Raw genomic sequence first — 12,443 nt, 5'->3', positions numbered from 1 at the left:
CTTGTCAATGTTAAGTTTGTGAGTGATCATGTCTGGGCTGATCCCTGGGAGAATTTCATCTTTCCACGAAAAGACGTCCTCCGCTTCATGGAGAACCTTGGTGATTGCTTCTTTGACTTCAACCTTGAGTCCTTTAGCCATTCGCACCTGCTTTTCATCCGCCATAAGGTACATTTCTGTCTCGCCCAAAGCCATAGTGACGAGTTCCTCTTCATCTTCGTCCTTAGATTGGGGGCGAATCATTAGCGATGCCGAATATGTCTCCTGGGCCACCTTTTGGCTCCCTCTGATCATTACACCTCCCTTGGCCGTGGGGATGTAAAGAGCTAAGTGGCGTATAGAGATAAGGGCAGCTGCTTCGGAGATAAAGGGCCGTCCGAGGATAATATTATAGGCTAACTGACCATCCAAGATAGAAAATTCTAGATCACCTCTCCAGACTTGATCTTCATCTGCTAACTCACAATCCAACGTCACTTGGCCTTTTGTCTGAATGGTATGTCCTGTTACTCCCAGGATATCTACTACAGTTGGTTCTACCTGGACTGGATCGACCATGAGTTTGGCGAAAGCTCCTCTTGTGATGACATTACACGAGCTCCCAGTATCGATCATCACCCTTTTCATCTCCCAGCCTTCCATCATCATAGTAATGACCAGGGCATCTGCATGAGGAGAGATCTCTGGTCCTGCGTCTGCAAATGGGCGATTCAGCGATGTCCTGTCAAGAGCAGTGGTTTTTGCCTTTTTCAGTACTGGTTGGTATCCAGGTCCTCCTGCTATGACATTGATGGTTCCTTTTCCTTTCTTTTTTGGGTCCTCCTTGGATCTATCACCATCGCCTTTTTTGCCATCATTTTGGATGAACCGATCCAACTTGCCCCTCTCAATGAGACGCTCAATTTCTTGAGCTAACTCCCAGCATGCATCGGTGTTATGGCCATTTTTCCTGTGATATTTACAATAATTTTTAGGATTTTTACCAGTATTGGTGTACTCCCCCCCTTTTGGTTCGGGGTATGAAATGCTCCGCTTGTGTTGACTGTTCTCAATCCACATAAGCACTTCACTTTTGGAAGCATTGAGAGGTGTGAAGGAGGTGACAAATGCCGATTTGTTTTTAGAACCTCGTCGCCTACCTCGAGAGGAGGAATCCTGATGTTTGTCCTTTTCCCTATCTCGATGACGAGATTCGCTTTTGTCCCTCCTAGGTGGAGATGCTGATTCCCGGCGAATGTTATCTACCTCCATAAAGTCCTTGCAGCGCTCTATTAGTTCTGCCATGCTGGTAGGCTTCTTGCGAATTAGATCCTCCCATAAACTCTTACAAGTGGTATTTTTTACCAGAGATTCCACTGCCATGGAGATATCTACATCCACAATTTGTATACACAATTTGTTGAAGGAGTTTATATAATCTCGAAGGGATTCATTCGCCTTCTGCTTTAATTTGAAGAGCTTCCTGGATTTAACCACTGGAGGGATACAGCCAGCGAATTTAGCACAAAACTCCCTGCTTAGTTGGTCCCAACTATCTATCGATCCAGGTGGTAATGATTGGAACCAGCCATAAGCAGGACCTCCTAACGTGGTGACAAACATTTTGCATAGCACTGGCTCGGTTGCACGATTGAGGCGAAGCAATATTCGGTATTTTCTAACATGGGCCTCCGGGTTGTCAACACCCGTATATATGGCGAGATTTGGTATTTTAAAATGCCTATCCGTTTCCTCTGCCTCAATCCAAGCCGTGAAGGGCGAATCTCGATTGGCGAACGGATTATGCCTGACATTCTCCTCATTCATGCGAAGCACTGCAGCTCGAACTCTGTCATCAAAATTCTCTGGATCCGCCCTTGGGCGACCCCTCCGTGGAGATCTGCTTGGAGAAGATGATGAACTAGATCCCGAAGATGGATCTGAGGGTGATTGTCCACCACGTCCGCCTCTGTTTCCATGTCCGCCACCTCCTCCATCTCCACCTCCTCCGCCCGGGGGAGGCTGACCGTTACCCCCTCCAGAGCCTCCTGAAGGAATATGCACCTCATCCCTGTGGTGTGGTGGTGGTGGTGGTGGCCCACTTGGATGCGGCGTATCTTCTGGCCTCTTGCTCCGTCTACGTCCAGTAGGTGGGGGTGATCGGCCCTTACGGGAGGATCTTGGTCTTCGGGGCGAGGGCGATTCGGACCGCATACTTTTCTCTTTTCTACGCTTTTTGTGTTTTCGCCCCTCCGATCCACCCAAGGAGAGATTTGACCGTGGTCGCCTTGGGATACCTGATTCGCCCAGATTGATCCCATGGCTAGTAGATCCGCCCGCTAGAGTTTGATTGTTCCTTCGACTTCCTCCTGCGCCAGCAGGGAATAACTCTCGATTGATCGGTCGTTCTCCCAACGCCGCCGTGGTAGTTACTATAGATTCTGTATTGTGGGCTTGGAGAAACGAAGAATTGTGGGCGTTTGGTCCCAAATTCATCTGGGGCCAAGAAGATATCGTAGATGAAGGCGCTAGGCTCCACACCGGAGGAATGATCATGAACGACCGTAAGCGATCGCCTGTTTTAGAGCCAAATCTTTCCCTTATAGCCTCCGCACACATGTTGATGAATGCGTCCGGGGGCATACTACTTTCAGCTTGTGTTGTGGGAACATTTGAATCAGTGCGGCCAGCACTCGTTATTGGCAGTGTTTCAACCCCTGAGGAGGGGTTATGATCTCCATTTGTCATATTTCTTATAACCGTGAATGAAAACCCTTTATTTGTTTAAGGTTTCCACGTTCACCGCACCAATTGATGACAAGTAGAGAAATTCTGATCAACTTCCGTCCCTGTGGGGGCGTCGTTGGGTTCGACGGGGGGAAGCTCCGATGCCAAAGTCAGTAAGGAATATCAAGAAAGCAAACTGAATCGACAGGAGGTAAGGGAATGTGTACCTGAATAGCCTGAGACGTAGGCTATATATAGCTAGAAAGTTGTAACCTTCGGTAACTAGAAAGTCTCCATTAATGTTCCATTACTTAAGCTGACGGTTAGCTAATTGATAGCTCATTAATGGTCTTTATGGCCAGGTCGGCTATAATGGCGAATGAGTTGTTCAAGGAGATTCGCCTCATGGGTTCGTCGGCGGGTCTCCTTTGATGGATCTTTGGAGATCCGGTGATCCGCCAGGCGGATCTTGTCAATACACGACGCTTCCTTAGGTGAATATCCTCCTTAGTACTCGGGATAATATCTCAATGTTATCACAGTCTATGATTGGCCTTATAAAAAAAACACAAAAAAAAAAAAAAAAATTATACCTTGTATTTAGCTAGAAAATTAAGATTTGATAAGAAACAAAATATATTACAAATTTTAATATATATTTCATTGTTTGAAATTTTTTTCCGAGCTACAAGTATCATCTATTATTCTTGAATTTCGACAATAACACATGTTTGTTTTTCTTTATAAATATTTTAAACGCATATAGAGTATTTTATAAGTTTTATTTTTGTTGTTGTTTTTTACATTACTTATGTTATGCATCTATAATGAATTTGGTTAAAGCTCGGTTCGAGATGTTAACGAGCCAATATTAAACCTACCAAGATTTGAACTCGGCTCATTTAGACCCTAGGTAAAGCCTTAGAAAGGTTGGATTATCACAAGAGAAAGGAAGATGTCTAAAACAACCTTGAAGATGTAACTTCCTTGAAGATCTAATTGCATGCATTATAGTAACTTATCATTCCGGATAGAGTATATATAACCCACATAACTCAATAAACAGTGAAATTCAGATATCGGTTGCTAAATTTTACAGAGTGGAGAAATGATTCAGTGACTCCCTATGAGGCAATTTGAAGAAAAGTTAAATAAATGGTGATAATGCTGTATACTTTTTTATGCTTTTAGTTATAATTTTGTTTGGTTCATTTAAATTAAAAGGGGAATGAAGAGACTCCACTAATAGCTTATTAGTATTATCACGTAATATATTTTCCTAAAAATAAAAAAGAAAGAAAGTATTATCACTTACAATTAATGAGAGAGAAATAAAAGCAAGCAAATAAAAAGAAAAAGAAACCAACAGAAGTTGTATATATATATAATTGAAGAATAAGAAGAAGAAGAAGATAGTATATTATATATTGGTTGAGTTGAGTTGAGAGTTGAGGAGAAGATGGTATGGAAATACAAGGGAGGTTTGATACTTATTGTCATAGTTGTTTTTATTTGGGTTACTTCTTCAGAGGTCACTCAGGTCTCTCTCTCTCTTTCTCTATTCTTTTTCATGCCCATCATTATTTCTATTTCAGATTTTATTATTATTTAATGGATGATTTTGAGCTCAAATATGATAATTATACAAATACACAAAACAAATTACACCAAATGAACTCATATACATCTTTTTTATTTTTATTATTATTATTATTGATCAGAATCAGTTCATTGTAAAACTTGGGTATATTGAGTTATTATGCACATTAGACCAATTAATCAAATCATGGATAGAATGATATCTCTATTTGCTAATTGCTACTATTTCTATTGTTAGTAAAAATTTAAATTTATTAAACTTTTAGAGTAAAAATTAAAATCACTCTTTCATGAATTTTTAATAAACTTAAAAGATCAAATTTACCACATGAACACTATTAGTTAAGTTAGTTTGCATATTAGAATTATTGGCATATCTTTTTCCTTTTTGGGAACTATTTAGAGCTAGTGGTTAGTGACAATACAAAAAGAAGCACCAATCTAGTATGAAGTGCACCAATCTAATTAATTAAAGTCCATTTCTCTTTATTAACTTTTCATTATTTCCTTTTTTATTTTTTGTTACGGTTGTTTAGTTTGTTGCAAAAGATCCTCCTATTTTTATTGGGAGTTTCGTATAGTGTTAGGTGAAATCTCAAGTTTACTAACCCAATTGTTCAATCAATGATTTTATTATTATCTGCATAAATTCATGAACAACAACAGATTTTTAAATATACAAATATACATGCTACTTTTAAGTTCAAACCTTTTTTATATACATAAGTAATTATTATTTAGCTATACAATTGTCACCCTATATAGTTCTTTGGTTCTAAAAAACAAATATTTTGAGAATAGTTATTTTAGAAATTTAGAAATTAATATTTTGAATTGGGTAATATATATAAATAATAATAATAAATTATTTTTAAAAATAATTAATATTAATTTCAGATATTTCGATCAAATTCAGAAATTTACTTACCGCTATTTTGGGACTTTTTTTTGTCTTTTGTTTTCTACTCTATTTCTGTTTCTGTTTCTGTTTTAGAGTTTTGAGTTTTTGTCTATTTAAAAGCTTATTTTTATTGTAAGAATGAGCTTGTTGATTAATGAAATTGTGATTTTTGGATATTTTCAAAATGAGTGGAATTTTGAATGTTCTTAATAGAGTATTTATGCATCAAATCAACTATTATTAGCTACTACCTATTTTTATTATGTTGTGTCACATTCTTGTATTATTTATGTAAAAGAGTGTAAAATGACATGTTTTTGTTGAGTAAACATTAAATTGAAAAACTCAATAGTATTGTAGAAATTGAGCTAAAAGTTAGAGTTGTTGAACAGGGAATCTTCACAAGCTATAATCACCCATTTGCAGTGACTTATCTTGGAACTTCTTTGCTAATCATATACCTTCCTATTGCATTCATCAAGAACTGGTTGCTAAAGTTGTTGAAACATCACTCTAGAAAAAGCAATAACAATGGTGAAATTAAAAATGATAGATCATCAGCAAATGATAATATTGATGGATCTTCTTCAGTGGTGACTAAGATTAAAGTGCACACAGCAACTGAAACTTCTATTATTGGATTGTGCATTGCTCCTCTTTGGTTTCTTACTGAGGTAATTACATTTTTTACAGTTGAAATTGAAATGTTTAAATTAAAAGAAATGGAGGGGTTGGTTTGATAATAGATATTGTATACTATGCAGTATCTAACAAATGCAGCCTTAGCTAAAACAAGTGTAGCAAGTACAACGTTGTTGTCATCAAGTTCAGGACTATTCACACTGGTGATAGGTGCAATATTTGGAGAAGAGAGAATCAGCATTGTTAAAGTAATATCTGTAGTTATAAGCATGGGTGGTGTTGCTATGACAATACTAGGCAAAACTTGGGATCATAATGGATCCCAATCACTTACATCCAAGTAAGTTTATCAACTAAATTCACCTTCTAATTAAGTTTTTTTTTTTTTTTTTTGGCTAATTTGACACTTGCCTTATGTTCTATTATGTTGGATCTCTTGTTCAAACTTACAGAAGCTTCCTCCCCCATAACTTTGGTTAAAGGACTTCTCTCTAATTAGGAGTCTTTAGGGCGCATTGGTAGCGTCATCCGATAAGGAATGCCAACTTTTTCGGCTTCTTTCTTTTCTTATCAGATACAGAGTCAGTTTTTCTCCTATTTAAACACTAGGATATCTACTCCTATATAAAGGCAGGATACAACACTCTTGGTAATACATAATCTCTCTTTTTACTTTCTTTAGATTAAAAACTCACTTGAGCATCCGAGTATAACTCGTCAAGATCCGGCCAAGTTTGGGTCGTTTTTTTTTTTTTTTGTAAGAAGGCATCCCTTGTTACTCTGCACTTAGTTACAGCCTCCTTTTTAAGGAAATAATCCTAATCCTTATAACCTATTTCTAGATCTACTAACGTGTAGAATTTTCTACTAAGTTATCAAATAGATTAATTAAGGTTGGTCTGACTGGTTGAAAGTGTCAAATCGCTTAAACTAAATATTTTAAATTTGAGTCTTAATGTACACAGAAAATTTTAATTAGAAGAGAATCCACACCCAAATGATTCATGATGAGAGCCTCAAACTGAGCAATTGGATAAACTATTCAAAAATAATAAGAATAATGTTACACTCTACAAAATGATAAGGTTTAATTGTAGGCACAAAAATACATATCATGCTACTTAATATAGGAGGGTTGCATGTACTTATTCAGATTATCCCATAGGTCCCTTAGACTTTGCAGAGAAGTCTTACTAGCTCCCTAAACTTGCTTACATTGATAATTGACCCTTTGAATTTGTCTAAAATAAACTATTAATCCTCTAAACTTGGTTCAAATGATACACGTTTTAGCTTGCTCAAATCTCTCATTGTTCTACCATACTTCAAATGGCTAATATACATCTCCAAAGTTCAAGGATCAATCAAATAATTTGAATAAGTACATGACACCCTTGATGAGTTGTTTTGATTGCTAAAAACTGATCTAACACTTTCATTCAGAAATCAAAAGCATTCTCTAATAGGAGATCTTTATGCTGTGTTATCAGCATTGACATATGGATTATTTACAGGTAATTATTAAATACCTTAAACTTCACTTTTCAATTATCTATATATCCTTACTTCAATTCTACATACATTGATAATATATTGATAGAAAAAAAAACTTGCATGCTTCAGTGTTGCTCAAAAAGTTTGCTGGAAATGAAGGGGAAAAGATAGATGTACAAAAGCTGTTCGGATATATTGGTCTTTGCTCGCTTGCCGGACTATGGTGGCTAGGTAAGCTAATGCAGGCTGTAAATGAACCAAACTGTTCTTGAGAAGATCAATAGATTATATATATATAAAGAAATGTCTGATTATTTAACATTTTTTTATTTGCAGTGTGGCCTCTGAATGCCATGGGTATAGAACCTGTATTCAGATTTCCTCATTCAACTAAGCTAGAAGAAATTATCATTGTTAACTGTTTTGTTGGAAATGTTCTCTGTGACTATTTCTGGTATGTAATTATAATTAAATCTTATATAAATGTAAATTATTAATTCCTACGATTAATTGCTGAATAAAAATAATAGGGGAATGGGAGTTGTTTGGACAAGCCCACTAGTGGCAGCTCTAGGCATTTCACTAACCATACCACTAGCCATGTTTGAGGATATGATAATCCATGGTCGACGCTATTCACCTATTTATATTGTTGGCTCGGCTCAGGTAAATTAATGATTCTTCTTTACTTTCTATAAAGTTTATACGTCAACTGTGTATTCTTTTTTATAGTTAATGGTGTTTTGGAACAGGTTTTTGTGGGATTTATAATAGCTAACCTAGCAGATTGGATATCATTGAAGGTTAAAACACTAGTAACTGATCTTACAAGGAGAAATGTTGAATCTACATGTGTTTGTTGATATACTACTATTTCTACTGCCTTTATCATTCATGTAATATTAACCTCCAACTAGGATTACTTTTAACAGAGAGACACATCTTAACCCGGAAATGTTTGGAAAATTTTCTAATTTCATTGATGTAAGATTTCAATTGCATTTATTTCTTCCTACTGATTTTATTTCACACAGTACATCTATGAATTAGAGGAAACTAATCATGTTTGTAAGCAATAATATTTCCTAATGCCTATATTATATTTTGTTAAGAAACCAAATTTACTTATCCTCGAAATTGGATAGTTTGCTAAAGCTGGAACTGAAGACAATTTCTTCCTTCAGTTTTAGGTTAAGAGTTGTAGGTTCCAACCGCATCGCATAAAGGTGTCGTTTTCCTAAACTATATAAAGATGTATTTTTAATACGAACTCAAAACTCTTTCGTGCGGTTTGACCTGAATTGATATTCTAAACTCCAATCGAGTTTTCACAACTTTTATTTTACTAATCTTTTGGGTCATTCTTAAACATAATAATTAGATGTTACAATAAAATATTATATCTTTCTTGAAAGTACCGAGTAAACAAATAAGTCACTGCCTAATTTCATTTTTCTAGACTTTCTATCCAAATTGCAACCCAAAGGAGAGCCAGAGTTATAATATCAACAATTCTTTGTAATTCAATTTAAATAAGATGCTAACTAAGCCCAAACGCAAAGGAGCAATCACTCTTACATTTCCAAGAACAAAAAAAGCAAAACAACCTCAAGTCAGAATTTGACATATACGTATGCCATGCTGAGCAGAGCAATGCTCCCAAGCATTGACCAATTCTTAGAGGATCGGATCCATGACAAAAAAGAATCAACCCACCAACACTTGTGATTGAGCAGGGGACTAAAAAAAACCCTCTCTGTAATAACTTATAAAATCTGGAATCAACTTAACCAAGCCTTCCCCTCATAAATATCAATTTTTCCCAAATGTTCAAACGCCTCCAAAATTTAGGCTTAAACCCACTCTACTTCAACTACTCAAATGCAGAATGTTGTTTCGTGGGACATAAAGACTAGCCATGTATGATGTATGTCATCTCACAGATGCAAAGAATTGTATGTCCACCATGACTTCATTGATTGGATTCGGTGCAATCTACGAACATCTCTCACGAGGCTCCCTGATTCTCACTGGCTTTGTAGTAAAGCATCTTTTGTACATAAAACATCATGTACACTTGTGCAGCCCTCACAATGTTCTCATTCACTCGAGTGATCCAAGCATCATCACACTTGTACCATTCATTACTTAAACATAAATACGTAACATAGTGACCAGCATCAAGTTTACCCTTATGTGTCACTACTGCAAATAATTCAAACTCTGATGACATTTCATTCGATGTTTCTGCTTCATCGCCATCAAATGGGAATAACCTGTTCCCAAATCGATTCCTCGTGATGGATGAAGAAAGGTAAGGTGTCATGTCTAATAAAAAGGGGAATTGCAGATAACGGTCAACTTTTCTTGACATTTTACATATTGAAGAATGTTCGAACCTTTTGATGTGGAAGCATGAAACCATCGGAAGCTTTCTAATAGACATCTGTTTTAGAGACTCCTGCCTCACCTTACATTATTGGCAGAAGAATTTTTGGTCAGGACCCAATCTCTCCGGTCTAGTGAACCGGTCTAGGCATCCCATCAGGGTAGATAACCCAGAGCTCTAGCTGGGAGTCATGCTATCTACTTCACCATCGCAAGCATTGTGGCTCTTTGTAGATGCCGCTTTTGAAGAACCACCTCGGTGAGGTTCTAAATCCAGTGAAATGTCCACACATGGGTCATATATCGTGGATGTGAAACCACAAGCCATACACATGACATTAGATCACAAAATTCCTGAAAAGACCCTGTGAGCAATACAACAGTCGCCATGGCCATGGCCTGTAATTCCATAAACATGCAATAATCAACAAAAATCCACAGGATGGGCACTTGACAAAAAAACTCCAATCAAGGGAAATATGTGGAAATGAATGTATCATTTTTAGAAACACATGAGCAGACAAGAACAACTCAATGGTGCTGACTCAGCCAAAAACTAAGAAAATGTATACCCTTTTTTCTATTTTGACTAAAAATCTACCATTCAAGCAACAGAGCTTCTAAAAGTCTTAGCAATCAAACAAGATTCAAGAAAATGTATACCCTTTTTTCTATTTTTTCTATTTTGATGAACACATTGTCAAAACAAGGAATAAATATCTAAGCACTTGAAGGCATATCTCAACCATATAATATTCTTTATTTGTATCAAAGTAAAGGTTCCACATGGAAGTGTGAAACAGAAGCAATAAGACAAGTGGAGTTCCTGGAACTACAAATCCCAAGCCAAATGAAAGCTTGATACAACCTTCTGGGATGGACCAACTTTGTGATGAGACAAAATCCTAAGTATAACTTAGGTTGGACCAACACAACTATTATGACAGACGAGAATCCTATGAGGAAACCAAGTGAGCTAAGAAAAAGTTGACTTACAGGAGTAAAGAAGATGACATCATCAAGTCTGCATGTTGGTGCTGAGAATTAGCCTAAATCTGGGAGCACTTGTCAACTCCTAGGCCAATAACAGAGACCTAAACCCACATCCTGCAGTTAAAAGTTGTGGTTACTAATTAATAGTATTTTTTTTATCACTTTGATCATAAAGAATCACTACAAACAGCAAACAATGGGTGATTAACAACTTAAGAGAACTCCGTGTTATCTAGTGAAAGCAATGCAGGATGTGCTCTAAGATCCTCTAATGTTCCCTCATTTTCATTATCATAAGGTTAGCAACCTAAATGCTAGCATGAAGAAGAAAGACACCCAGACTTTACCATCACGAATGAACAAAATTAAGGGTGTTCTGCCTTGGGCACTAGAAATATAAACTAATGTCCAGCTATAATATATCTATATCAGCAGATTGAAGTGGTCCTTTTTACTATCCAACACAATTCAGGTTTTATAAAATTATACCATCATCGCATGATCTAGGCAATCTCTCAGCATAAATAGTTCATTCCTAATTTTTCTATCAAATATATTAACTGTGACAATCATGTCTAAGAAAAGCTAATAACAGCAATCAGAAAAGTCAAATTCCCAACAAACAAATCCATATATAGTCCACTATAAATAAAACATACGGGCCACATGATCTACAGTACAGTTCAACAATGTGTTTTATACGGACGTACAATGAAAGTACAGTTCAAGGTACTACCTCGGTGCTTACTGCATAAAACCTATTTGTAATACTAGCAATGTAGATTATCACAATATGGAACCATAAATAAAAGTACATTTCACATGTGCATCAGATGATCAAACTTCAAGTTCCAAACAATAGTTCAAACACAGTAACTGTTGAAAATTAGGTTAAAGTGTAGCAGCGGAAATATAAAAATTTTAACCTATTTCCATTAACCCCAGTATCCGTTAATCGTTATTTCATATAAAGAAGGATAAGAAGAATTACCTTTTGATGATCAATCTACCGTTGTTAATGAAGTGCCCACAACTCTTCTCCGAGTTTCCAAGCACGAAATAAAACACGGGAAGATTAAGTTAGAATCAACCGTTGAATAGCAACCAAAGTAGATTGCCTCTAATTAATCAACACAAGATCAAAGATAAAACAAATAGATGAAATCAATTGATCGGAAGGAAGCCGTGGAAAATCTCGTCCTCGAACTGGGGGTGTCGAAATTCTCTCTCCCGGTTGCACTGAGTATTTCGAAAATCACAGGAGGGATTTGGCTAGTGGATTTCGAAAATCCCATAGAGTAGTTAGATAGAATTAGGTTACTGAATAGGAATTCAATTCGGAATAGAATTCCTAATTATTATCTCATTATATATCTAATATATTAAAGATAATAATAATAACCTTATTGGATAATAATAGGAGTATTATAATCTAATTAAAACTCCTAACTTATTTATCTCTTAATTAATTTAATTCATAATCCTAATCTAATTAGAATTAATAAAATCAAATTAATTATTCATGTATTTTGACTACATGAATTTCGACCCCCTATGGTCCATGGGCCTTATTGGGCTCAATTGGGCTTCCATCAATTAATTAACATCTATCTCTCTTTTAGGTTCCAAGTCTTATGTGTGACCCATTAGGTTCTTATTGCTTCTAGCCGTATGCAACGTTATTAAATAATTTTCAAAGAATTATATTTAATCTTTGCAT

General features: G+C 36.2%; 1 protein-coding gene across 2 annotated transcripts; it reads left to right on the top strand.

Moving 5' to 3' along the window:
* The first annotated feature begins 4,092 nt into the window (after positions 1 to 4,092).
* Positions 4,093 to 8,416, top strand: LOC136203111 (uncharacterized transporter C405.03c-like). 2 transcript variants are annotated; one of them, XM_065994170.1, is made up of 8 exons: positions 4,093 to 4,246; positions 5,599 to 5,880; positions 5,971 to 6,188; positions 7,292 to 7,362; positions 7,472 to 7,573; positions 7,679 to 7,796; positions 7,873 to 8,008; positions 8,095 to 8,414. In XM_065994170.1, the coding sequence occupies exons 1-8, from the start codon at positions 4,166 to 4,168 to the stop codon at positions 8,203 to 8,205; spliced, it is 1,119 nt and encodes a 372-aa protein (XP_065850242.1). In that variant the 5' UTR covers positions 4,093 to 4,165; the 3' UTR covers positions 8,206 to 8,414. The 2 variants fall into 2 exon arrangements, with proteins under 2 accessions (XP_065850242.1, XP_065850243.1); XM_065994171.1 differs by having other exon boundaries at positions 4,123 to 4,246; positions 5,633 to 5,880; positions 8,095 to 8,416.
* The last annotated feature ends 4,027 nt before the right edge of the window (positions 8,417 to 12,443 follow it).

The sequence above is a fragment of the Euphorbia lathyris genome, chromosome 8 (genome assembly GCF_963576675.1).
Source record: "Euphorbia lathyris chromosome 8, ddEupLath1.1, whole genome shotgun sequence".
In the NCBI taxonomy this organism is placed as follows: Eukaryota; Viridiplantae; Streptophyta; class Magnoliopsida; order Malpighiales; family Euphorbiaceae; genus Euphorbia; species Euphorbia lathyris.
The sequence above is the reverse complement of the archived record's forward strand: the minus strand, read 5'-3'. Positions and strand labels throughout refer to the sequence as shown.